The sequence below is a fragment of the Tyto alba genome, unplaced genomic scaffold, assembly GCF_018691265.1.
Source record: "Tyto alba isolate M040663 unplaced genomic scaffold, T.alba_DEE_v4.0 Super-Scaffold_17, whole genome shotgun sequence".
Taxonomy (NCBI): domain Eukaryota; kingdom Metazoa; phylum Chordata; class Aves; order Strigiformes; family Tytonidae; genus Tyto; species Tyto alba.
The window spans coordinates 11,057,320-11,083,970 of NW_024881279.1; the positions used below are offsets into that span (position 1 = coordinate 11,057,320).

The 26,651-nt window shown below is 40.1% G+C and overlaps 2 protein-coding genes across 8 annotated transcripts in view; one reads left to right on the forward strand and one right to left on the reverse strand.

Annotated features, from left to right (window-relative positions):
* The window catches only part of RNF145 (ring finger protein 145), a 48,617-nt gene extending 41,692 nt beyond the window's left edge, over positions 1-6,925 (reverse strand). Inside the window, exons 1-2 of one of the 4 annotated variants that reach the window (XM_033006201.2) lie at positions 6,133-6,401; positions 5,187-5,230 (exon numbers count right to left, since the gene is read on the reverse strand). The gene's annotated coding sequence lies outside the window, so the exon portion shown is untranslated. Of the gene's footprint in view, positions 1-5,186; positions 5,231-5,897; positions 6,084-6,132; positions 6,402-6,672 lie in introns of those variants that run through there. The other 3 variants (XM_042790172.1, XM_033006204.2, XM_033006203.2) reach the window with 3 other exon arrangements.
* A 6,941-nt stretch (positions 6,926-13,866) lies between these two features.
* UBLCP1 (ubiquitin like domain containing CTD phosphatase 1) lies at positions 13,867-26,651 on the forward strand. Of its 4 annotated transcripts, none has more exons than XM_033006274.2 (12): positions 13,915-13,941; positions 15,170-15,268; positions 16,405-16,598; positions 17,004-17,095; positions 17,499-17,584; positions 17,676-17,791; positions 18,883-18,981; positions 19,911-19,948; positions 22,117-22,215; positions 22,660-22,776; positions 24,135-24,262; positions 25,631-26,651. In XM_033006274.2, exons 3-12 carry the CDS (start codon positions 16,445-16,447, stop codon positions 25,656-25,658), a joined length of 957 nt encoding a protein of 318 aa, XP_032862165.1. In that variant the 5' UTR covers positions 13,915-13,941; positions 15,170-15,268; positions 16,405-16,444; the 3' UTR covers positions 25,659-26,651. The 4 variants fall into 4 exon arrangements, with proteins under 4 accessions (XP_032862164.1, XP_032862165.1, XP_032862168.1 ...); XM_033006277.2 differs by having other exon boundaries at positions 15,170-15,264; XM_033006273.2 differs by lacking the exon at positions 15,170-15,268 and having other exon boundaries at positions 13,867-13,941.

Sequence of the window (26,651 nt, forward strand, 5' to 3'; positions counted from 1 at the left end):
CTTACAGGTTTTTCACTCTAAGAATACCCATGTAAAGTGACAACAAGCACCTGATTTCAAATTACATTCTTGTAACTGTCAAACCTTTTCCAGTCATCAACAACCACCAAGCACACAGGACAAGATGGAATTTTTCACTTGAGCTTTCACTTTGTTTACTCCAAGTGCAGAATTCTATGGACAACTTCTAATACTGGAAGTTAACTGAGGTGCAGAACATCTGAATTAAGCTGAAAAATTTTGCCTGCCAAATTCATACACACATACTTGAGGACATAAAAGAACTGAAAAGTGCAGCATCTGTATTATCTAGGAAAACAATCTACATTTCAAACCCTGTTAAAACAAAAGCAAACCAAACTTTGAAAATCACCTTATGCTGCAATGGACAGGCTATGAGAAGCAGCCACTGCAACTCTACAGCATCTTCTGTCACTGACTGACAAAGCGTCCAATACTAATAAGAAACCCTTTAAAATTAACTCCACTAGAAATGCGGATGTGTTAAATAAAGCCTCAGTTGTAATTGTTGCCAAGTTCTAACAGAATGTAATACAGGCAAGCAACAAAGTCCATTGCTCTAAGCTCATTATATCGTAAAGAGCTCTCACAATACATTATTTTGATTGGTGTAAAAACAAACAAAAAAAACCAAAACAACAAAAAAAAAAACACCACCACAACATTAAACCTCTAAAACCTTTAGATAAACGATGATGACAAGAATTGCTGGATGCTCAGATGTTAGAAAAAATTAGGTCACTGCTGTACACAGCCAAAAACAAACTTAAGAACAGGACTGGGAAGCCACTAGTCAGTGTTTTAAATTTTTTTTCCCATTATTTCAAACATGTCCTTATTCCAAATCAGGATAAGATGAAGAACAGTCTTAGAAAGAACTTCAGACTTCACATCCTAAGTGAGCACAAGCACAGTTGTGCTATTTGACCAAAACCACCTTTCAAAAATTTCCGGTCATAACTGATTATGTTCATGGAAACGTTTTTTTTTTGTTTTCTAACAACACAGTACTTTCCAAAAATTCCTCCCCTGCCTGACATATCCTTTTTATCAAAAGCATATTTGTGGTTAAACAAAACATCAAAATTAGTAAAACACGATTAAAAAAAAAAAAAAAAAAGAATAAAACCCTATCACAAGTCTGTCCCAGCTCATTCCATTAGCAGAACAGATCAACAGTAAACTCAAAAAAAATCCTCAAAGTTAACATACATTTTTCCCTTAATAGGATTTTCTTTCTGAGGTTTTGTCATCATAAAACGTTGCCATTTAAGCTGAAACTGTGAATTATGCCACTTAAACCAGTGTAACTGCTGTTTATGCACAAACATAAATATAAAACTATTGCATCACAGGGAGAAAATACTCACTGGTAAAGCAGCATAAGAGGCTGAACAAAATCTGCATCGATTTATCCAAGCAGATGCAAAATGTACAGTTTCTACATTTAGAAAAGCATTAATTATAAAGTTACTTAATAGTTGCAGAAATACACTGGAATATCTGCAAATTTAAGAGTTATCCTAATACTACTGTCACCAAAAATCACCACAGAAAGATATAGCCATTCCAGTCAGGATCAAAACTTCAAAACCAGACTTGATCCTGCAACATTCAGCCCAACATCTGTGAACAAGATGCTCATTCTCCTACAGGATTACAGCCTAAAATACTTGATAAGATTGACAAGAAACCAAGAGAGACAATTTCAACTTCTGTTCCTCACATCTGTGAAATACTAGTTACTTTGGATATGCCTGTTAACAAGCAGACTCCAAGCTGTAGTCTAGTTTCCACTTTAAATTATTTTTCAGGGGTACATTCTGAAACTAAAAACATCACCAGGAAAAGCTTTTATTAAACTCTGATAGATAGATCTTGAAGAAGGGAAAAAATAAAAAGAAAACAAACAAACTCCTATCTGTAACTACAGAAAAGTTCAGTGTCACAGTCCAAAAACTAAAATTAGACTCATCAGCTGGGTTGTATTCTCCCCAGAACTCCTCCTCCTATGTGCCTGTCTTGTTCTTGGAAGCAAAAAGAAAAGAATCTGAAGTACAGAAGAATCCCACTCTTCAGAGACTGAGATCTTTATATCATCAGTTTAGGAAGGAGAAAACATAAGAAACGAGAAGAAATGAGACAAAAAGGTTTATCAGATACGCACTTAGAAAAGAACTTCCCTGTGTGATTCTGTATGAAAAAAAAATAAATCTACAACTCCAGAGTGAGTCACTGATCCATCAAAACAGCTCTTTCCCATGCAGTCAGCAGCAAGGAAAGCAAAAGATGTCTTGCTCCCATACAATTTAAATTGTCTAACAAGGACAGCACTCAAAAATTTCTGCTGAGAAGGCCAGATACAGTGAGCATACCAAGTGTACTAACGAAGCAGTGAAACACTGCAGACATGTACAGTAACACTGTCATTAGGATCCAGACTGCATTCCCAATAATACTCAGGTTTTATAGTTCGCTAGAGCAGTTCAGTAATTTCAAGTAGTATTTAGACTTCAATTTAAAGGTTTGGAGAGAGTCAGTCAGCAAACAGACCACTTGATCTTGCTATGCAAGTTAACAACAAGACTAAATTAATTTTTTTTCTCCTTTTCTTCCCCATATGGTCTAACAATATGGATTGCTATAGAGCTGCTGAGGTGGTGTGACTGGAGAACTGTTATTTCTATATAGAAAATAAATTCATTCCTAAATTCCTATTCACCCAAGACTCATTCAGTTGTGAACTGAGGCACAGCTAAGGTTAATGATTCCAAACAAATATATAACATACGTTGCAAAAGACAACTTTTACTGCAAAACACATTAGATTAACCTCTTATCTATTCATAGGGACTTAAGAGAACATGCATTCACATTAAAGGCATATTAAAATGGAGAAAAATGAGACACAGTTAACTGCATAGAAGAAAATAAAATATACATTTCCAACTTCCATTAATTCTAGCAAGTTTTATATGAGGTAGAAGAAAATCAATTCAAGAAATGAGGATACATATCACATAGCTGTGAAGCTGAAGTTTTCTTTAAAGATTTATTTCTGGAGTACATTGATACCCTATGAGCAGTTCCAGTACACTGTCAATTATATAGCAAGTGTATTATTTATAGGCACCCTGTAAAACATCCTGTGTCTTTTATTTTTCATAATGAGCAGATAGGACCAGGGAACCGAACTCAAGGACTAACATATGTTAACAAAGGTTAACAAATCCACCAGGTATGCAGCAGAATCTTTCTGTAGATTCTACAGGATTGGCGTTCTGCCTGCATACGATCGCTTCAAATCCAGTCACACTTAAGAGGGGACGCTTGTTTTCTAGATCACAAATTTGCTGAATTCAGTTAGGCACCTGAAAGACAGGAATCTGATTCATTAAAATAACTATTAATATCTTTAAGTAAAATCTTCAGAAAAAAATATAGATTGAATCAACAAACTCAACTGCTCTGAGGTCCTTTTTGACTCTACAGTTTCTTGCCAGTCCAAGGTTTGGTTTATTAACTAGTTATTCAGCATTTTTTTTTTGCCGTCACAGCCATGTTTGCAAGCCTACACCTACAAGCCTGCCTAACCACATTTGTATCAGCACATTCTGAGAAAATCTGGGCAGCAATCCCAAAGTGCCTCTGCAGAGGATAGAATACCCAAAGGACCTGCACACAGAGCATTAATGACAGCCCAAGATGATGCAGTCTGTGACAACCCACCTCAGAGAGCTGGATCACAGGAAGACCAGTCACACAAGTAAAGCCAGCATACCTCATTAACCTCACAAAAAAACCTGCAACCCAAATGTCTTACCAGGATGAAGTTACATGACAGGATGAACTGTATTTCATCCTCCACAGTTGTTCATTTAGTTTTTAGCCATTTCATATACAGATACAACCTCTGTTTAGAACCTGCAATGCCAATTACTAGTAGTCTAACTGGTAAAAAGTTAAAAATATAAATTAAGACTTTCAAGATTTCTCTAGGTCAATACTGATAAAGTTTCCATTGCTGCTGCTGCCTTAGCTACTTCAGTCATGTAAATGAAGAGCATCAGCTTCCAGGCCTGTGAAACAGGCAGCTTAGCTTCCTGCAGTACCAGACTCATGTGACAGAAAAGATCCAACAAATGGTGAAAACACTTAGAAAAGTCCCATTTAAAACATGTTCAAACTCAAGACATGCAACCGAAAAATTTTTCCAGAAAAACTCCATGAGATGAAGTACCCACTTCTGAATATTTTTTTCAAGTACACAACTAATTACAAAGCAGCAGGGCTTCTCTAAAATGAAAGGAAATGTTATAAAAGTAAAGGCAGGGAAACTGGCACAGATGTCTGAATCATATCGAAGGCAGTAGACATGAACATGGACTTAAAAAGCAAAATGACTGTGAACTGTCCACTCTATAACCACATCAAACATTGCCAGGTGTATTTGGAGCTAAAAATGGATTCAGAAAGAGAGTAAATCACCACACAAATATAAAGAGTTCCAGAGGACTGAAAGAGAAGCTATTCGCTTGTTTGTGTCTAGAGGAGGAAACCAACTCAAGTTTAGCAAACCGCTTAGAGAATATTTTTGAGCGTGCAACAAGAAACACTACCCAAGCTCACACAGTTTTCCATGACACACCCATTTGTTCACATCTTATTGGCATGATGTGCCTTTCTGCATCTGCACCATGGACTCCAGCTGCTGAATCAGAGCAAGATACTAATCTCTTTTCATCATCTCCAAAGGAAGGAATTCCCCGATACTTCTTCCAACCTGTGTTGCTCAGTTCATATCTGCATCAGAATTAGGTTGCTCTAACATCATTAGCTCCCATAAGACTGATAAAAACAAGGTGAATGAATCCTGTGCTGTGGACAAGCAGCAGCTTTATGCTGCTCTTTAAGATTTTTGACAATCTTTCCACATACTGGTAGTCACAAAGACAACTATTTCCTAATGCTATTGAATTTAGGAACTAAATCCTTTCATGACATTATGGCTCAAAAAAAATCAGTTGATTACCATAGTTATTAAAGCTAACTAGAAAAAAAAAGATACAGTTTGTCATGCACAATATTTAAGATAACTGGCAAAAATAAGCCAAGGTTACAGATAAACCAAAGTTTAAGGGTGACAATAGCTTAACAGTGCTCACCTTAACAAATTTTTTTTTCAATATTTAAGTGTATCTTCATTAACCTACAAACAAAAGTGATTGAAGAGAGTAATTAAAAATTATTTCCTTCTTCCCCTGCTAAGCTTGATCTCTAAGGGTGCATTATACACACAAAAAAACACTGCTCAAATACAAGTATCCATGCCCCAAGACCACAAAGCAAGTTAACAGAAACTCTTGTACTAAAAATTGCAGAAGAAACAAATACATCAACATCTACAGACTTAAAAAATAAAGTATTGCCAATGAGATCAGAAATGGATAACAAGTCAAACATGTAAAGGAACACTCTTCACTGGTAAAGAATAGGTATTTTTTGCCTATAACGTCTACTGTTCTCCCTAGTTTACTGATATTTATATGCATTAAACAAAAAACTCCAGATTTCTTTCACTTTATTCTCCAGATCACATTAATTATGCACCAGGTCCCACACACACACCCCCAAAAAGGTAGCACAAGCAAGAGATAAGAAGCCCTATAAGAGCGACCATCTGTCACAAGTGTACTCAGTACCCAGAACTACTCTCGATCACAGAAAAAAAAAAAAAACACACGGAAAATTCTCATCACAAATCTTATTTTAAAAGACTACAGAAGGTCTCCAAAAATCGACTAACGTAACATAAGTAGGAAAGACAGAAAAAGCCCTGTTCTTCACGGAGAGCCTGCTCCTTACATAAGCATTACCAGATGCTTCAGGGCCCGTCTCCAGGAGGGGATGGCCGGGCCTCCCCTCCCCTCTCCCCACCGGGCCGCCCGAACGCGGGCACACGCCGCAGCTGTGTCTCCCCCGTCACGGCGTGCGGCGCCCGGCCGGCAGAAGGAGGGTTTGGGGATATTCACGGCCGGCTGCGGAAACCAGAAGGTAAAGCCAGACCCCAGAGAGGGAGGGGGAGCACAACCGCCACAGCGAAGCCAGCACCTCGGTCACGACTGCACCACCGAGCAACTCATCCTCCGGGCCTGAGTCAAGCTCCACCGCCGGGCTGAGTACACGCACGCGTGTATACGGGCGTGGAAACTCTACGACCCCCTCCACGCACACTCCCCCACCAGCGACTTATTTCCTGCCAGCCGCCTGCCAGGCAAAACTCTGGCGTTCATCCCCGGCGCTGCAGAAAGCCCCTCGCATCCTCGCCCGGGCCCCGCCGCCTCTGAACTCGAGTAACCCCCGGCAAAGCCCGCGGCGAGGCAGCGCCGGCGGAGGGAGGGGAGGGACGGGGGTGGGGGAGAGGAGGGAGGGAAGGGGGGGGGGGGGGGGGGAGGGAGGGAAGAAGGGGGCGCCGCCGCGCACGGGAAAGGTCGGGGAAGCCCCGCCACACAAACGCGCCCACAGGAACACGCACACGTGTGGGCGTGCGGCGAGGGGGGTCTGGGGGGTGGGGGCGCCTCGGCCCCCGTGCCGCCCTGAGGGGCGGGGGAAGGGCACGCGCGTGTCTGAGGCGGCGGGTGGGGGAGTCACCTGGGCCGGCGCGGTGGCCGCCGCCTCCTCCTTCTTCTCCTCCTCCTCCTCCTCCTCTTGCTCCCGCTCCCCGGTGGCGCGGCAGGGCTCCGCGCCTCACAGCGACGGCGGCGGCGGCTCGGTGCCCGGCGGCGACAGAGCAGCTCCTCGAGGCACCATGGCCGCGCCCCGCTCGCCTCAGGGCGCCGGCACCCCCCGGCCCCACGGACGGGCGGCCATGGCCCCGCTGCCTGCGCGCGCGCGCCGCCCGCCTCCGCGCATGCGCCCGCCCCCTCTCGCAGCGCCGCCTCGCGCGCCCGCCGCGGCGCCTCCCCCCCCACCCCGAGCAGGGAGAACGTGCCCGCGCGTGGGCGAGTGGAACGCGCCGTTTTGGGTGGCAAAGCGCGGTTTGGGGCGTAGGGATTCGTCTGGGGAGGGCTCCCTGCCAGCCTCCCCGCCCACCTCGCCACGCTGTTACGCGTTCCCTCTCCCCGCCCCCACGGGAAAGGCAGAGGTTTGGGTGTAAATTCCAGCGGGAGACCAGGGGTTTTACTTTGGGGTTGGTTCTGGGTCTTCCCGGGACGTGAGGGACATGGCGGGGCAGCTGCGAGTCTGAAAGATGAGTCACGAGAGTCGGTCAGCAAAACCTCAGGTAGTGTCTGGGCAGATGCTTAAAAGGCAGCTCAACTATTTCAATAATACTCTTTACTGGCCTTGTGAAACACAAAATGCTGTATTAATTTCAAATACTAAGGCTGATGTTGTGTTTTTCCAGTGGTGTACTGCAGAATCTATAGTCACCTGAGATCAACCAGAAAAATACTAGACTTTCTGTTCTGCACTGACGTTTTTCAGCTGGAGACCTGTGCCAGGGCCAGTTCCTTCAGCACAGCTCCCTGTGCAGCTCCTTCAGTCTACACTCAGAGCCCTTGTGTGAAAAGTCTCACCAATATTTACTCATTCTGTAAAGGCTGCGTGGCCAGGCCTTAGCATGCACTCTTAAATTCTAAGGAAAAAAAAACATGACCCAAGAGGATTAATGTTTTTTACCTTAATGTCTGAAAAATTACAAATCCATGTTGTCTGGGTCATTAAAGAACATTGCTGCAGTGAGGAATGAGGGAATACACTGAACTGGAAAATCCTGTAGTTCACAAAGGTTGGGCTAGCCAACTTAATAATTGCTTTTTTCCTTCACTCTCTAATGAGGACTGGAGCATTCCCAGTTGTAGGTATTAACAATGGGTAGCCTCAACACAATGTCTTTAACTCTTAAGTATATTAAAATAAGGGGTTTGGGTGTCTATCCACATTCTGCTTGGCAAAATTACCCTTACCTGACTACCCAAAGGTTTTCAAAACACCAGAAGAAAAAGGTAGTTTGAACACATCTGTGTTAACTTTCATCACAGCTGTGGTAGGGCTCTGCCCTGCTGCACAATCAGCTGGTTCTATTTGGTGTTAACACTAGATCTGTCTTCTCCCAAAGTCTGGTCAGCCCAGAATGCAGAGGAAAGGGGACTAAACAGCACAACTGACAGAAGTCTCCCAGACAGAAGCCTTTGCTCAGGCACCACAGAGGAGCTCAGCTTATTGGTACAATTTTTCACAAGCTGCAGATTTTAATGCTATTTTAAAAATAACCGGCTTTTTTATTGTAAAGCTTTTAGTTGAAAACTATCAGTCTGTGCTAGGATTCTTAAAGTCGGTGATTCTTCTCTTTAGAAAGAACAAGTATGCATGTCCAGCCAAACTAATGACATGAATATACATGTGATTATTACTCATAAGCACTCTGTGCTCTGGTCAGGCCTAGGAGGTTTATAGAGACCCTCCTGCACAGGGCTCTGCTGATCCACCGAGTCTCTCTCCTAAGCAGTTGGTTTCCTCCTTTATCACTTAACAGGTCCCTGAGTGACAAGTGCTTGCAGCTCTTGTTTCATACATCTTTTTATTTATCACACCATTATCGCCTAATTCTTTTGTTGTATCTGGGGTAAATACATTGCTTCAAACACTGGACTCTTGCAGAGGACATGGGAAAACAATGGCTTCACCAGCCTCCAGCCATCCCTTTGTTCTGCCTGGCTCAGCCCACTCACGACTGCGTCACAGTTCACTAATACTTGCCAGTACCCCACTTCTTATCACAAGGAGTATGAACCCGCTGTCATATAAGGCATAAGAATTTCAGCTTCATTTCATGGCCCTGCTTGTCTTCTCATGCCGTACATGGAAAAAAAATCATGAGTCACTTCTTTTCTGTTCTTTGTGGTTCAGTGCTGACTGAGGCCAGGGGCGATGGTGCAAGATCTGTAAGTCCTATCGCCTGTCTTCAGTGCTGCTTCTGAGAAAAAAGACAGCAAGCAGCAGAGACACACAAATATGTATTCACAACTGTAGATAGCGACAGGTATTTATAGGAGATGGAATGGAAATCTCTATTATTGAGAAGTAATTATATCATGAAAGCATTGTAGCAAATCACTGAAGTTCTCACTTCAGTTTACAAGCAAACAATAGGAGCTGAAACCCACCTTTATTTCATTCTATCATCTCTCAGCATTTACTCCTGAAAGTGTGTTACTGCACAGGACCACAGGATTTCTAATGGGCAGATCAGGTATGTGGCGTTACCACCATCTTGTCAAGCATATCTTTTTAAAAGCATCTCAACTTTCTGCTTCATTTCTCTGGAATTTTAAAAGCCTTTCCTGAATTTGACACCAGGTGGCTAAGAATTCTGAATCCAGTGATTGTTTATCTCTCATTATTAACAGAGGCGTTTCGATTCCAAACTTTCAGTGATCAGCAGCTGAGGACTGAAGGGGGCCACTATTGTGACATCTCATGAAAACTTTCAAGAGATCTTCTCAGAGTTCAGATAACGTGGAAGCTTAATTTTTCCATGCAGATGGACAAATGCCAGCACCTCAAACTGCTTACAAAGAAATTCCCTCGTAAGAATTCTCAAGAGCAGCAAAATACACTGACATGGAAAGACATTGCATGCCTAAGGTGGACAATTCCATGGGTAGTTTTATTTGAAGCTTTTTACAAGCCATTGTTTCAAAAAATACCCATATATACATATGTAACAGCAAAGGAGTATCATAAGTTGGTTGTATTGCACAAAGTCAGATGAAAGTTAAATAATGCAAAAATTAAGATCACCTGTGAAACCCAGTTTGGTACCTCACATGTATGCCTTGTAATATGGATGGCAGCCAGCCTCCACAGCCTTTGTGTTCTCCTCTTGCAACTTCATCCCAGTCACTAAACGAAGGAACAAATAAACCTTAATTCCTGCAGAAACACATATCCAGACACAGGAACTGGGAGCGTTATGGGGTCCCACAATAGCAGCAAAGCCAGTGCATCTCTTTCTCCAATTTACCTACTCTCACTCTGTAGCCCCATCTCAGAAATTCCCCTGCTCTTCCCTATCTCTGACCCTATTTCCTAAATTTCTCCTCATCACTTAGCTTCTCATTGACCCTCATTTTTCCTCTCATTCTGACTGCTTTTCAGAACTCTTCCTGGCAATTCACCTAGTTCCAGTTTCTCAATTTCGTATTTATTTTCACTCTCTTCAGGAAACCACTTCTGCAGGATCCCTGATAATTACACTTCTCGTACAACTACTGTATTTTTACCACTTTCATAACACTGGAGAGCACTGATTCCAAACAAATAAACAGCTGCTGTGATTTACAACCTAAAGGAAAGCCATACCAATCTCTGTGTTGAGAAGCTGGAGAGCTGGGTGGTGATGTAAGGAAAGTGATGAATCTGGGTTTTGTTCAGTGAACAAAAGCATCACAGTTCTCTCCCAAGATCCCTTGCCAGTGAGGCATAATCTTGAATACAAAGAATCGAACTAAATAAAATAAAAATAATTGGGCTGAGTAGTTGCAGAAGAATAAAAGTTGCATTCAGAAAGAGGAGAATCATATGGTAATACTGGTACAAGCCTCTAGTATTTATAGCATCTCACAGTGCCAACATTATATAAGCCCAAAAAAACTCCTGTAAGAAAACTATATAAATATTATTCTAACCTCCACCTTACTGATAAGCTGAGACAGAGACTTACTTTATTAGTGATAACTTGAAAACGTGTTTAATTTCAAACTTGAGACATTTCCATGTCTCCAGCTAAGCTGCCAGCTACTAAAGCACACCACATTATTGAACACTGGAAATTCAGCTCTTGGTGTTTTGCCTGGAGTCATACAGTGACTCAGAATCAGAGCTTGCATTCAAATGGTACATTTCTAGGGCACAGTGATGGCAGCATCCAGTAAATCATGCTGCCCGTTGTGTTACACTGAAGTGGCCATGAACAGCACAGAAGGCTTGCACACACATCTGCCTTGGGCTGGAACCACTTGCGTGGTACAAGCTTGAAGAGTTTGACATCCTCAGACATCGTTACTTTTACTTTCTGCTTAGAGCAAATTATAAAACAGAAAAAAAAATACTGCAAAAAGGTAATAAATAAGAAAGTATGGTAGGAAAAACAGTCGAGAGGGGAAACAAAAAAGCATAAAACAGATTAAAATACACTGGTACCAAGCTGTATTTTAAGGATTCCTGTATTCCTAGTGGAGAATATGGGCTCTGCTTTAGATTTCTTCCTAATGTGGGTTCAATTTAGAAGTAGAGTTGAGAGACTGCCACATATTCAAATGAGTTTTCCGAACCAAAAAGCAATTTGGGGAAAAAAAAAAAAGTTGCAAAACCTTGAAATCTGGGATGCTGGCCCATTCGTAGTCTGCGTGCCATTAACATGTGCACTGACTCTCCATTAAAGTCACTGAATGTAACAAACATTTAGCATCTCTCAGCCCTGCGGTATCATCACCTTTTGCTTTCTAACTCCTTGGATTACACAGAGATGTGATCTAATCTTTCTTTTAATTCTCAAAGCAACCTCTTGAGCTTTCCATATGGTTTTCAGCTTTAAATGATGATTTTAAAGGATTCTTACCTAGCATGCCCTAGAGTTTCTCGTGGGAATTTTGCTTTTATATGCAGCATAAACAACAATTTAAGAGATGAGCTCCTAGGCTTCAGCAGTTATGCACAGGAGCATATTCCTCAAAATGCTCAGAAATGCTTGCTGTGAACATGAGGTACTGGAAGGGAGCCAGCAGGCATCAATTTGACACACAGTCAATTTTTTATTTCACCTTGGAGCATCCCAGGACATAGTGCACATCAAGGTGAAAGGGAACATGCATTTACTTTAAAATCTCCCCACTGCTTTTCCTTGCTAGTTTACTACAGCACAAACCCAGAGAGTACCACCACAAAACAAACTCCTCAGTACAAAGAAAAGATTATGCTGTTTGGGCTCTGAATTGTAATTTTATGGTTTTAGTCAAATTACTTTACCACTTTGCACTTATTAATGTTAGGATTGAGCACCACCATGCGTTTTCACAGCTAAGTAAAAGGACATATTTATCTGTGCCACATGAATGTTGTCAGGATCACAGCATTTTTCAACAGTGCCTAGTGTGAGGATGTCCTAGTCATAGCTCAGGATACTAAAACACCAGTATCATACCAGAAATTAAATATTCATAAATACTTATACTTTTTCAAAATACTTTTTACTCCTCAAACAGAAAAACAAAAACAAAACAAAACAAAAACCCTACTGCCTCCTCTTCAAGAGATCTTTTTAAAAGGCAACCAGAAAATAGTAAAAGATATTTTTAAAAGATTACAGAGAGGCGATCACACCATGTATCATTTTCATAGCCTTTATTTTTAAACAGGCCTGGAGGGTGCATAGTTTTATGACGGGGTGTGACTTTAATTACTAGTTGCAGCTTTGAAAGCTTTACAGCACTACTATAATGTGCTGCCTCTGTGCAGAGGAGAACCGTGTGTCATTAAATGAAAAAGCAAACTCTTCATGATCAGGATACATACATGACTGGTTTTACCTGGATTTATGTGCACTCAGAAGCTCAACTCAACATGAACAGTCACGACAGCAGTCTCCCATTTGTACCACTCTTTTGGAAACCAAAGTGCTTATATGCTAAAACCTGAATATAGAACAGAATTCAAAATACATATCCAGGCAGGAAATACATTAATGTCCACTCAGGAGAGAAATCAGGCTTCTACACAGTTTTTGCTTATATTACATGTCTTCACTGAGATTTATTTATACTAGGAATGGCTCTTAGAAGTTACAGCAGCCATTCTGAAGGAACTTTTACTTGGTGCACAGCTGCTGACCTCTGCTCTTTTGTTCCCTTCCCTATTTATCACCAAACAAAAGAGAAAAATTATCTAACCTTTCCACAGAGCAAGACCTAAGATGAGGGAGGATTGAAACATTCACTTCCTCTCTGAAATTTAACACTGCCTCTACTGATGCCAAGGGGAACTGAAGTCTATAATTTCCACTTGATTTCACAGATGTAACAAACCAGACTTTACTGCAAAACAAATTTTTCCTTTAAACTATTTCTGCAAAGCAGAACACCTGCGTGCAAAAGGCCATCTTTGTGGAAAATACATTTTTTTCTTCTACGTATGTTGTCCATGCACAAAACCACTGCAGCTGAAGCCAGTTCCCAAGAATCCTAATAGTAGTTGAGAAGTGACCCTTGATTAAACAGACACAAAGAGGTAATACGTCTGTAAAGAGTCGCCTTAAAAGCTAAGAAAGTATTGAGTCCGGATGCCTGGGCACAGAGTAAGGTCCTTTCAGGATTAATAATGGAAAACAGACATTGGTGGTAACTAGTTGCTTCCACCGGCCTCGCCGGGGCGCCGGCGGGGCCCAGCGCAGCTCAGCGTCACCGCCGGCGACAAAGGGAGCGCGGGGCTCCGAGCAGCACCCTTGCTCCCATGCTGCCGTGAATTTTACCTCACAAACCCGCGAGTTCCTGCGTGAACCCGGCAGGAGGAACCCCGAGGAACGCTCCTCAGGCGGGCACACGAAAAAAAAAAAAAAAAAGTTCTCGTTAAAGAGGGTGAAAGCTCTCACTCGCCTGATCGGTACGAGAACAGGCAGGATCACCCCGCTCGGTCAGCGCTGACCGGGCCGCCCCGGCGCCGCTCGGGGATGGCCCGGGCCCGGCCGAGAGCCCGAAGCGGGACCCCCGGCCCCGGCGATGCCGCCGCCCGCCGAGTGAGACATCCGGGCGGCCGCGGGCTGCCCGCTCTGCCTCCTCCCCCCCCGCCCGCCTGCTTCCGGTGCGGCGCCAGTTCCGCTTCCGGTGCGGCGGATCCCGGGCCGGTGCCGGTTCCGTTGCCAGGGTGAGGGGCCGCACCGCGCTGCCCGGGGCGAGGGGGAGGGGGAAGAAGATCGGCGGCAGTGGCACTGTGACCCGGTGGGCTTCGGGGAGCGCCGCCCCGTCCTCGATCGCCGGGGCAGCCCGGTGGGTCTGGGCCCCGGGATCGGGCCCGTCCGTGTGCGGCGGAGGCCGGGCTTTACCGGGCCGGGGGTGAGGCAGGGGCGGCCGCGAGGCAGGGAGGGCCTGAGGGCGGGCGCTGGGCTCGGCCGGGCCGGTGCCCCCCCGTAACGTCTGCGGGGCGGGAGCGGCTGCCCGGGCCCGCGGCACCGTGTGGGACAGCCCCGGCGGCGGGGACGGGCGAACCGCGGCGTGTCCCTGCGGCTGCGGGCGGCGGACACGGAGCAGCTTCTGCTCGGAAACCTTGTTCCTCCACCTGTTGCGGTGTTGTGGAAAGTGCTGCGGTCCCGGTGCTGCGCTTTCTGTGCTTCGAGGAGGGTGCTCATGTTTTATGTTGCTTAGTGAAACTTAAAGATGTGGATGTCTGTCCTCCACATCTTCCAGGAAAAGTGGTGTAATGCGACACTTCAATTAAAACACTTCTCTGACCCAGTCACCTTCCAACCCGTAGGCTCTTGATGGTCCAAGGGGCTCGTAAAGGTGCTGAAGACGATTAACCAAAGCAGTCTTCATTCAGATTCACGTGGCGTCCAGCCCCAATGGTAGAAACGTTGCAAAATCCTGTGTCTTGCTCTGTGCCTAATATGTTTTCCTGTATTCACTGATTCTGGTGTCCACACTCAGTCCCCTTAGCATTTTGGCATTGAATAAAGCTGCCTTATTTCTGATAACGTTCATCCTGGCAGGACTGTAATTCAGTAAGGATAGATGGTTGGTCAGGTGCTCAACTTTGGAGGGATGATCTTTTCAATTTAGTGCTGGACAGAGACTTGAGAAGTTTTCTTGCAGAACGAAGTATATGGTACAGATGAGAAAACAGACAATAAACTCTTTCTGTAAACTTAGTCTAAGGTTTATGGACAGGGATCATTTATGATAATGACCCCGTGTACCAACATTGCTTGACGCTCTGCAGCCCTAATCTCAGTTGAATTTCATAGTGCTTCTAAGACCCCTTTTTCACATGATAGTACCAGGTCCCTATCTGATTTAGGGATATTTAGGGGGGAAAAAAAAAAAATGAAAAAAAACTTTTTCTGTGGTACCAGTTTTCCTCTTCAATTTGTTTTCAGGGTTCTTAGAGGGAATATTGTGGAGGTGTGGCTTATAGTGTCCTCAGCAAGCAGGTTGTATTGTAGCCCTGTATTTCTCATCTCATCTGAGCTTGGTGGGTATGTCGTAATTATTTGTTCGTTCCTAATAGGCTGTACAGTATTTTGTCTGAGAGCAGGTAACCTCTGAGAATACAATGCCCAAGAGGAATCAAATTTTTGGATTCTGAGATTTTTCAGAATTACCAGACCTGTATTTCTTGGTATAATGCATTTCTTGAAGGTGGATAGCCTCGGGTTTTTTTCATAGGTCTGCTCTCTCATCTTTCTGAATATCAATCTTCTGAAGACAATCTCACCATTAGTGGTGCAGAGGCCTTCTCTGCGTCGCCTGACAGTCTGTAACAGCCTTTTGATACCCATCTCCTTGATTCTCTGTTCCCAAGCTTTAACAGAAAAAACACATTCTTCTCCCTTCCACATAAGGCTAAAAATCTTGTTTCTCTGCTGTGTTTAACGTAGGACTAAACTGTTACATACAATTTGTGTAAGTAATGCTGTGTAAATGAAAGATAGTATAATTATAGTTGTTTTGTCAGCACTGCAATGAAAGTGCAGTTCTTACAGTGTAATTGCATTGTGTAGGTGTGTGTTTTGGCTTTGTTTTCAAACTCCTACTTTGATATTACTACAGTGAGACATGACCTGGGGTGTGTATTACTGCAGGTATTGCACAGTGAAAGTGATTAGAGAAATCCAATGCTAAAAATGAACTGTTGGGTTCAGAACTGTTTTTATGGCTTTATATGTTTTAGGTATTTCATATTTGCTGTTTTGTTGTTACATATGTAAAGATATCCATGGCTGGTTCAGTTGCGTAATTATTGCAGAGGACATTTCTGAGATTTGAAATTACTTTTATGATACTGCAGTACTCTGCTTGGGTGCTGGTTATGCAGTGAACAGGCTGCACGGAACACACAGCGAATGAGCATCTGCTGTAGTAAACAGTGAATGTGACATTGCTAAATACACTGAAGTGGAACTCAGAGCCCCAGTTCCAGCACTGTTCTTTTTCCCCTGATTTCAATATTTTGTCAACATGTTTATCATCTGTTCATGCAAAACAAACAGCTCTTTGACATACAAAATAATAAAAAATCAAAAATACTTTGAACAGACTATATTGTTTGTCTTCTGAAAAGAGTAATTCTCCTATTTCTTTCTTACATGACCATTGTATTTTCCTCCTGCAGCAGATTTTTCAGAAAATAATACTGAACTTATGCTTCAAGGATGTCTCTCTCTCTCATAATAAAATGGGGTGGACAGGAGTATACGATAACCTCGCTATCAGAAGAAGACACAGTCTTGGATCTGAAGCAGTCTCTTAAAGGCCTTACTGGAGTGTTACCAGAGCGTCAAAAACTACTTGGACTTAAAATGAAGGGTAACTATTCATATTTATTATGTTGTGGTTGTGCCTGAAATGTTTATGAAAAAACATCCTCTAAACCTAGCTAGGATGTGTATACTAACAGGGCATCTGTCTCCCAGGTCTAGCTTTTGAATGAAGATATAAATTTTATACATCAGTGGATATTGATTATTATTGATACATCTACCTGGTAATTTTTTAATGGCTGACATGAAAGTGGAGCAAATGTGCATTAAAAAAAGTTAAATTGCTGCTAGCCAGACAAGCAATGTATCTCTATGTGGAGGAGAATGATAATACAGCTTGGGGTATTCTGGTGTCTGATGGGTAGCTTATTTCAATAAAGCATGAAATGTTTTGACAGTTTTCTAAAATCTCTCTACCCCAGTAAAAAAAAAATATCTGCTTGCATTGTAGGCAAACCTGCAGATGATGATGTTAAGCTTGGAGCTCTTAAGTTGAAACCAAATACTAAAATTATGATGATGGGCACTCGTGAAGAGAGTTTGGTAAATATTTTACTCATGAGCTTAAACAGGAAGAGATGCTTATCTATATATATGTCTACTCATTACAGTTTTAAACTTTAATTATTCATTTGAAAACAGTAGTACAGTAGATTTTGTTGGTGTTTATTTTCCTATGTAAAGTAGCTTTTCTGCAAAACTCTGATAGCCGTGTGTTCATTAAACTTGTCTTGTTTTGGACTTTGCTACAAACCTATTATGATACTCACTGACTTCTCAAATATAAACAATCATCAGTATACTTTAGTAACTCTTTCCACTAGTAAAGTGAAATAATTTTGATAAATTGGTATTTTTTTTCCTGTAGTATGAAGGAACAGAAAGTTGATATCCACAGTTATTTTTCTTCAGTCATCCTACTTATCTTCTATTATTATTCCTCTAGGAAGATGTCCTTGGGCCACCTCCTGATAACGATGATGTTGTCAATGACTTTGATATTGAAGAAGAAGTTGTGGAAGTAGAAAACAGGTTAGGAGTTTTAGCTACTAAAACCCAGTCCTGTTATTTAATGTACAGTATGCGTTTTAATTAACTGTAATTTTTTTCACTCTTACATTAGGGAGGAAAATCTACTAAAAATTTCCCGCAGAGTTAAAGAATACAAAGTGGAAATTCTGAATCCTCCTAGAGAAGGAAAAAAGCTGCTGGTGCTAGATGTTGATTATACACTATTTGGTGAGATTTTATTCAACTTGTGATTTTTATTTAAGAGGTCGGTTTATTTGCCAGTTCATGTATCTTGATTTTTGCTTTACAAATCTAGTAACTCTGGTGTGTGTTGTACTATATAACTTCCTCTTTGTAAGATTTTGAGGTCTACTGGTCATATTTTAAAAACCATTGGGCTTTTTAAGTGTTGTGTATTGTTGATTTTAGTGCGGAAACTATTTACTCTCTTCAAGACAACATAGAAAAGTAGCAATTTGGTATTTTATCCAAATAATACTCCCCTTGACCAACTTGTATCTTGGACATCACAGTGGCAGGGCAAGCTACTGCAAAATAACAATCTTTGTACCTGATTGACTCCACTTTCGGGGGGCGTGGGAGAATAGCTTCAAATTTTATTTCCAGATTGTTACTAAACATGCACAAAACCACGTTTTCCTTGCAAATTGTCAGACAGGCTTTTTTGGAAGCCAGAATTTTCCTTCTGACTTAGTTTTCCGGGATGTAGGTGTGTCATGGCAGCTTAACTATATGCAGTAAATAATAGCTTGCCTTATTCCTTTTCCTTAGCTTTCCTTTTTGATGAGATTTGTTTACAATCTGAGATCAAAATTCAGGTTATTACTGAGTTTAAATGTTTTGTTTAGAGGTCTTATGCTAACAGAATTTGACAGCAGTTTTCTAATTGGAACAGGCAACATTTTCATGTCTGAAATAAGCTTGATATATGTTCACAAAATTTGACTAGTTTTGAAGGAATCTGTTTTTCATCTGAGCTGTTACAAATTTGCTAAGGTACACAGATGAACTATTTGACCTGACTCTTCAAAGATATTCAGACCCACAGATCTCTGATTTAATTATTAGTTAAGCACTCAAGTACCTGTAAGGATCAACAAATAAATATCCCCCTCTGCCTCTTCTTTCCACCTTTATAATAGGAAGGATACTTTGCTATGAATTAATTTGTTATTTTAAAGTGCACCAGTGCTTCCCTCATTAAACTCCTCAAGTCTCTGGACAGATAGGAAAATCAGACTGAACTTTAATAACTTAAACTTTAACAATTAATTGCTTCTCTCTTACATTCTTTTTAGACCACAGATCTTGTGCTGAAACTGGGGTAGAACTGATGAGGCCATACCTTCATGAATTTCTGACATCTGCATATGAGGATTATGATATTGTAATTTGGTGTAAGTGTTGTACTCAATACCTAAGAGTTTATTGTAAATTGTCATTCAGAGCAGAGGCTCCAGGTGGGAGGTTTTTATATTGCTTTTTAGTGTGAATCACAAGATCTAAAACAATACATTCAGCAGGAATGTTCACACAGCTATTAGAGCTATTTCGGAAAAATAGTAATTCTTATATTGCTCACATGACTGGGTCTAATCACAGTATAAAGCTCGACATCACTTTACAGAATGTTACTTTGTACAAACAAACAAGTGTTTGAAGTAGCAAAATTTTATAATCCCCATTCAAACACTGTTTGATGGCTATCTTCTCAAATGATCTCAATCCAGACAATAAGTAGTGAACTGCCAAATGAACCAACCTCTCCTGTCTGCAGGGACGGCTGATCGTTTGCCCTTGCATGCTGTTTCACTTCCTGTCCAACAGCTGGAGAACAGACTTTCGCCGGTGCAGAGTTTAAACCAGATTAAAACTGTATTACAAAATTTAGTTTTCATAGTCAGGAACCATGTTTCCATTTATTTTACATCAGCGGGCAATGTTGACACTTTGTCCTTACCAGGCCTTATGTATTCTTATCATTGCTTCCAGGAGAAAAACTTGCAAAGGCCGTATGGTTCCTCAAAGCAGGCATAGCCTACTTCTTAAGGTCTTGCAGACTGTAGTTTGATAACAGCTGATCTAGAAAATGTTTTAAATACACGCAGTGCTTTATCTACCTGTTCATTTGAAAAGTAAGTTTTTTCAAATAAAAATAAATTTCCATGAGGGAAGAGCAGAGAACCCTAAAATCTGTAACAAGACTGGATGTCTCAAGTTAAATTTTGTGTAAAAATTTTATATGTTAACAATTTATTGACTTGTTTCTTTTTGCCTGTCAATGGCTTATTTTGATATTCTTTCTCTTTTCTCCCTTTTGTTTCAGCTGCTACTAACATGAAGTGGATTGAAGCAAAAATGAAAGTAAGTTGCTCTGAAAATATGTACTTTATTTCTAGTCTGGCTAGCTGTTTTCATATAGTAGGACTCATGCTCAGCATTATAGAGAGGATTAACAACTGGGGAAAGTTGTATGAATCAAAACCTGAGTTTTTTAAATCTTCATAGTGACTTTAAATTATCTTTGTCACAAAACTAGATTAAATCTAATTTTAGAATTCCACACAAACTATCAGCAGCAGGTGCTAAATTTAGAAGAACTAAACACAAGTCAGTACCTACTGAAACTTAGTCACACAGCCTTCACAGTTGTTTTCATCTTACCTCTCATTACAGAGTTCTAGTCATAAGTGTAATATTTTTTTTTTTTTAAAGGAGCAAACAGATGTGGCATGCTGGAGTAGATTATCGAGAGGAAACTTTTCATATTTATCTTGTACTTCTTGCAGCTGTGTGGTTCTGTTGCTTCCTGTGCCTTATTAAAACATCCGTAAGAGCTCTTCTTTCAATCCTAGTTTCTTCCGTACCTAAAATAGGCAACTAGCAAGTTTTGCACAGCTGACCTAGGGGTAAACATATTTACAGACAGGCTTAGCTGTAAATCTAATGAGCTTACTAAGAATCATTGTATGTTTGGTTGGCGAGTTATCTTTTTTATGCTTATAAATCAAAGCTTGTTTCCTTTTCAGGCAAAACTTTTTCCAGTTTTAACAGAGCAAAGCACATTTTCCAGTGTTCTCTTCCTCAAAATAATAAATTGCTACAATTTTTCTAAACAAACAAAAATTCCTCAGAGTGATCGCAGAAATGAGAACCTTTAATCAGAACTATGAAGTCGAGTTAGTACAAGTAAAATCAGCGTTGAGCCTTACAAACATTGCACCACTTGTAGCAGTGTTACATCTCTGTTTATGTTGTGTCTGTCTGTCGATGTAGTGCTAGGACTCAATCTTGGGGAAAACCAGTATTCAGAACTGGGCTGTTTCTCTTGCACTGGTCACCTCTCTGCTATTCTATGTCGTCTTTCCAGCACACGTTACTGAATCACAACCTTTCTGTGCCTACTCCAGGATCTTGATCAGTTGAGATTCCTATCACTAGATGCCAACTGCTGTTTCTCCTTAAACAGGGGTGCTTACCTTGAAAATTTTAACTTTTTGTCAGGGAACAATGATCCCAGCAATACTTGGCATTAAAGTTTTTGTTTTAAACTACAAAGCAGGAACAGCATTAAAAAGGAGGGAGTGTCAGGCAACCAAGTTTAAGATCTCATTTACTATCAACTTATGCCTGGAATTCAAGTGGTCTAGAACATCTAGTTATTTCAGTGTAATAAGACACTGACCCAGGTAGGTAGCACTTTTAATTTTCAAGATTCACTTTTTCATATAGAAGCAAATCAGTTAAGTGTGGCTGGATATTTGCAAGAGCACTATCGCAGTGGATATTTTCTCCTTGTTATGTAGCTTTGCATACTACTGCTGTTGCACACAGCAGAAATTGTCAGCAATATCTCTATTATAACACGTCAGCAGATTTGACTATTACTTTTCAGCTTTGGAAAGGATTTGAAATGGAAATGATGCTCTCTCATCCGAAGTTTTTTATTTCTAAAAAGGATTTTTTCCTTAGAGTCTTTATTTAAGGAAGAAAAAGAAACTTAAGGAAGTAAAATCTTTCAACTGACAGATTTCTGACTAACATTGCCTATCTTGGACACCTGTAGGAGGAAACTGTAACGATGAACTATTACTGCATATTCAGTCTTCAATGGGACTGATTTGTTGTAACTTACAGGAAGGAACAAATAGCAGACAGTACACAGTTGCTCTCCTTGCTATAGATACTGAGTAAAATTGAGGCATGTAGAATTTGTGAAAGATTATGCATGAAGGTATTGGCAAGACCTCTCTGTGTTTTGCCTTTTCTGCAAAGTTGCTTTGATTTTATGCTGAAGTTTCTGATAGTAAACACTGTAAAAATAAATTGCTATAATGTTTTTTTTTTTCCTCTTGGTAGAATGGTGTACTTTTATGATTCTCAATGGATAAAAAAAAAATTAAAACCCCCAGATACTTATTTTTAGTGTGTCTCTGGTAATCCTCATCAGTTCACCCTCTGACAAACAATGTATTATAATCGTAGTTTCAGTTAAACTGTCATAATTAGAAGCTTTAATCTTTGTGATGTAGGAGCTTGGAGTGAGTACCAATGCAAACTACAAGATAACTTTCATGTTGGACAGTGCTGCCATGATAACAGTGCACACTCCTAGAAGAGGACTAATAGATGTAAGTACCTATTTTTTCCTGATCTTTTTCTACATTTAACTGACATGTTATCCTACCCTTCGAAATATTCAACAATAAAGTTGTGCTGAAGTTTTCCTGCAAGAAAACTGTAAGAATCTTGGAAGCATAGATTATTTTTTTTCTACTCAAATTCTCTATTAATGTTTTGAGTAGTACATTTGGATGACATTTCTTTCAAATCAAGTAACAGATATCTGCTGCAAGAAAATTTAATACCAACAGAAAGGTTTCCTTTAGTGTGGGGGATATTTAGTATGTTATACTGTTTCACATTTCTTCCCTTATTAAAACCCAACTACCTGCTAATGATTCAGCACAAAAATACAGGTGTCCATTTGATTTTGGACACAAGTTCCTATAGTCTGGTATCTCCTGCATGTGATCTGATTTACTTCAGGTACGTTGTATGTGTTATTTTTGCAGGTGAAGCCTCTTGGTGTTATCTGGGGAAAATTTTCAGAATATTACAGCAAAAAAAATACCATTATGTTTGATGATATTGGCCGAAACTTCCTAATGAATCCACAAAATGGACTCAAGGTAATTTTAACTGCAATTTAAATTTATTACTACTGTTTCTTATAATTCAAGCAGTACTTTCTCATACTACTTTGCTTTATTGTAAAGAAAGGCTATTCTTAACTAGCAAAGATGCATATTTTATTGTATTTTATTTAGATTGCCATTTGTCTGGAGTAATATTTCCCTAATAGTAGTATTCAGTAAGCTTTTTTCAATATTAACTGAGCTTTTAAGAGACTACCAAAATCAATGAAATTATGATTTCTGCTTAAATTATACCTGCGTGCCAGAATCAAGCTGGGCATTGCTGAGAGGTACCACTGAAATAGATGCTGTTCAATCTCAAGAGTGGTTATATTCAGAAAATAAATCAAATAACAAGGGACTGTACTTCATGGTAGTATGCCAGTATAATAGCAAGCATTCTGGTCTGGGAAATAATACCTTGAGCCATTTTGACTGCAGAACATCAAATATTTCATTTTATAAAGTTATCAACCGGTTTGTGCTCCATTATCAGTGCTGGTTCTGAATAAGTAGAGTGCAAATTAAATTTCTACTTATATATGATGGTACAGCAGTATGTACTAAAAGAACCCTTACAAATTTATTTTTAAAAAGGATGTTTTCAAATGCAGAAATCCAAGATGATGTTTCTTTAAAAGTAACCATAATGTGAAGAGGATAGCAATTGCTGAGATCTAACAAGGTGATGTTAATGGGAACTGTACATTGTTAGGAGAATGAGGAACAGCAAAGATCTTGCTGGGAGAGGCTTATCTGGAGAGCTCCCTCTAGCTCAGATTTGAAAGATGTTTGTCAAACTTAACTGCAGACAAGAACATTGAATCACTGAGACAAGGCACAGGTATAACATATTCCAAACTTAAAGCTTATCTGACAACTGCTTTATTTCTGACACCTCTTTTCACAGAAGCTATGATTGTAGTCAAATTCTTTTTGTTGAAAAAAAGCATCTGATTCCAGCGATGCCACACAACTCAAAGCAAAGCTGAAAACCTCTCATGTCTCCGGCAAAAATTTCTATGAAATCATATTAGAAAATGTGGCAGTCCATTCCAGATCATCTTATCATTCTGTCTGACTGGGAGGGGAAGGCTCAAAGAAATTCAAGACAAAACAAATTTCTTTTTGGGCATGCAATGCGAAAACCCTACGGTGCAGTTTGCACAAATAACAAGACAAACTGGACGTGGCCACTAATAGAAAAGATTTTTTGCCGTCTTACCTAAGAGTAGTTATAACTTGGCATAGTACTGAAAAGAGATTTTAATTAGGAGGTAAACGATAGAGAATCAGAAGCATTTTTCTTACATTAAGCAAATGGTTATACCAAGTTTATTTATTTTGTATAGATAAGGCCTTTTATGAAAGCACATTTAAACCGGGATAAAGACAAGGAGCTTCTAAAGCTCACTCAATACCTCAAAGAAATAGCAAAATTAGATGACTTTTTGGAGCTGAATCACAAACATTGGGAAAGGTAAGAACAAAGTAAAAATTCTTTCTTCCTTCTGTCCCTGACCCCACTGTGTTTTGCTTGAGGTTGTATGTACAAAGACCAGAAACAGCTGAGCTGATGAACTTTGACATCACTTACAGTTATAAAGGTCCTTTAGTTTGAATAGAATTTTAGTAAGGCTATTGTGTTTGGGCTGCTTCCCTCAAATAAGTTTTTGATAGAGTGGACTTTCTTTTCATACTTCTCCAGTATTTAGGATCATTAGTTGTTTTCGATAAAGCAATTACGCTTCCTAAAGGGGAAAAAAAATTTTGAAGGAACCTGGTCCCTGGAAATCTCTCTTTCCACCCCTAAAAGTTAAACTGTCAGTTCAGATCTCGGGTCCTTTGTTACAAGGCAGCTTTTCTGGTGGTTACTTCCGAGGTCTGGGACGTTACAGTGTGGTTCTCAGGCACTATCCAGCTTGTGTGCTATTACAGTACTCATCAGCTCTGAAATGCAAATTACTGTGTTATGAACAAGAGTTTTCCAAATCCTTAGGGCACCAGTTAGCATCCTAATACTTGTTAGAGAATGATCAGCTGAAGTCTTTGGACAAAGTTGTTCTTAGTTGTTTTATGCAACAGCCCAAAGTTTCAATACATGTGAAAAAAAGCGTGTGCAATATGCTATTCGAGAAACACTCATTCAGTGCTTAAAAGAACAGCACTGCAAACTTGATAATGATTTTATTTCTTGTTTCTGATTAGAACAGAAAGTCAAATGTTAAACTTAAAAAACAGTGAAATTCACTGGATATTTCACACTGTCAGTTAAGTTGGTTGGATTTTTTTTTTTTCCTAGAGTATTTGCAAAGATTTCAGTGTTACCACCTAGCCAGATTGGTTCAGCTATAGTGGTAAGAGCTGTGAGATCAGAAAACAAGCATTTTGGAGTAATTCAGATTCTCTAAAGAAGCTAGTGGAGAGCTGTTCTTTTCAGGTTATGCTGGATGACTGATCCTTAAAGGCTTGAGTTTGTTTGAAGGACTGCCATATCTAATGGGCCTTTTTGTTTTGAAGGATATAATAGCTAATTTTCCAACTGATGCAATTTTCAACCTCGTAGAATAAAACATTTTTCCATTACCTTCCTGCCTTTTGTTTAAAAAGCTAATAGAGTCTAACTAAAAATATGACTTTGAATGACTATAACATAACCTACGGAATTGAAAGAATGTTGAAATCCAAATCATAAGTAGTATCGATCACATTTCTAATTTTTGGTTATCAATAAAGGGATTGCTAATGATAACAGAAAGCAGATTCATACTTTGAGTTTATAAAAGGGACTGGATATATTTATACTTACCTCTTATTTTGTGAAAAACTGTACTTTTGTTTCTTTCAGGTATCTTTCAAAGAAGCAAGGACAATAACACTAATAAAATCGTGTGGCACTGAACTGAAGGGAACATAACTAAGATCATTGGACTTTTCCTTGCTTTTACTCTAGAGAACGATAGTGCTGGACACTGGATCCAATGCCAGAATGACTGCTATACTTGGTCTTCCAGTTGGTTGGTTGTGGGTTTTTTTTAAAAGATCACAGCAATAAGCTCAAAGTGGGAGAAACAAGTCAGTTACTTTTTCTTGCATTCAGTTCTGGTGTTACTACTTAAAATACTTTACTCTCCTTTGCTGCCGAAGTACAACCATAACCATTAAAGACCAAAAACATTCTGAAACTAGACAAAAAGTATTTAGACCAAAAAAGTTGAATAAGGAGCCAAGCTTGGCAGTGTATGAATTGTATAAGCCCTCTATTCCCTCCATCTTTAGAAACAGTCTCCCTCTCCCATTCCAGTATTTAAGTCTATAAATTACAAGTTGTCTTAAGTTTCGTATGTATTAGTATGTCAGTGTTTCTCTGTGCAAGACAGTAAGATGGGAAAGTACCACCTCTGTGGCAAATTTACCCCAGTGTGTGAACTTGTACTATAAAGCAGTGTTAACTGGAAAACAAAAGATTGAAGTTTGAGGGAGAAAAACCCACTCTTATTCGGTAAGTGAAAAGCAGTCTGCCTGAAAATTTCTTATGTCAGATGAAGGGTTTAAACCTCAGATGGGAAAGTCACATTCCTAACAAAAGCATGAACAAAACCCTTGTTCTCTTCTAGCTAAATCTTGTAAAAGTGCAAACACTGTGTTTAAATACAATATTCAGCCATACTGTTCTTAAAATATCATTTACTTGCGCTGCTTATGCCTGCACTATAGAAGTGTGATGTGACTGCTGTTTGGCATTACCAACACTTGTGCATTATGCAGTTCATGTATTTGAAAGAATACTGACCCTTTCAAATAAAAATGGTATATATTGTTCTTAAGGAACTATAGCAGTTGTGTAAATAATAAATGCCTTTTTCATA

Excerpts from the sequence above, each read along its gene's own strand:
- UBLCP1 (XM_033006273.2), top strand. The coding sequence starts at position 16,445 with ATGTCTCTCTCTCTCATAATAAAATGGGGTGGACAGGAGTATACGATA. Across the intron at positions 22,216-22,659 it reads CTAGAAGAGGACTAATAGAT|GTGAAGCCTCTTGGTGTTAT; the intron begins GTAAGTACCTAT and ends TTATTTTTGCAG. Across the intron at positions 24,263-25,630 it reads AATCACAAACATTGGGAAAG|GTATCTTTCAAAGAAGCAAG; the intron begins GTAAGAACAAAG and ends TGTTTCTTTCAG.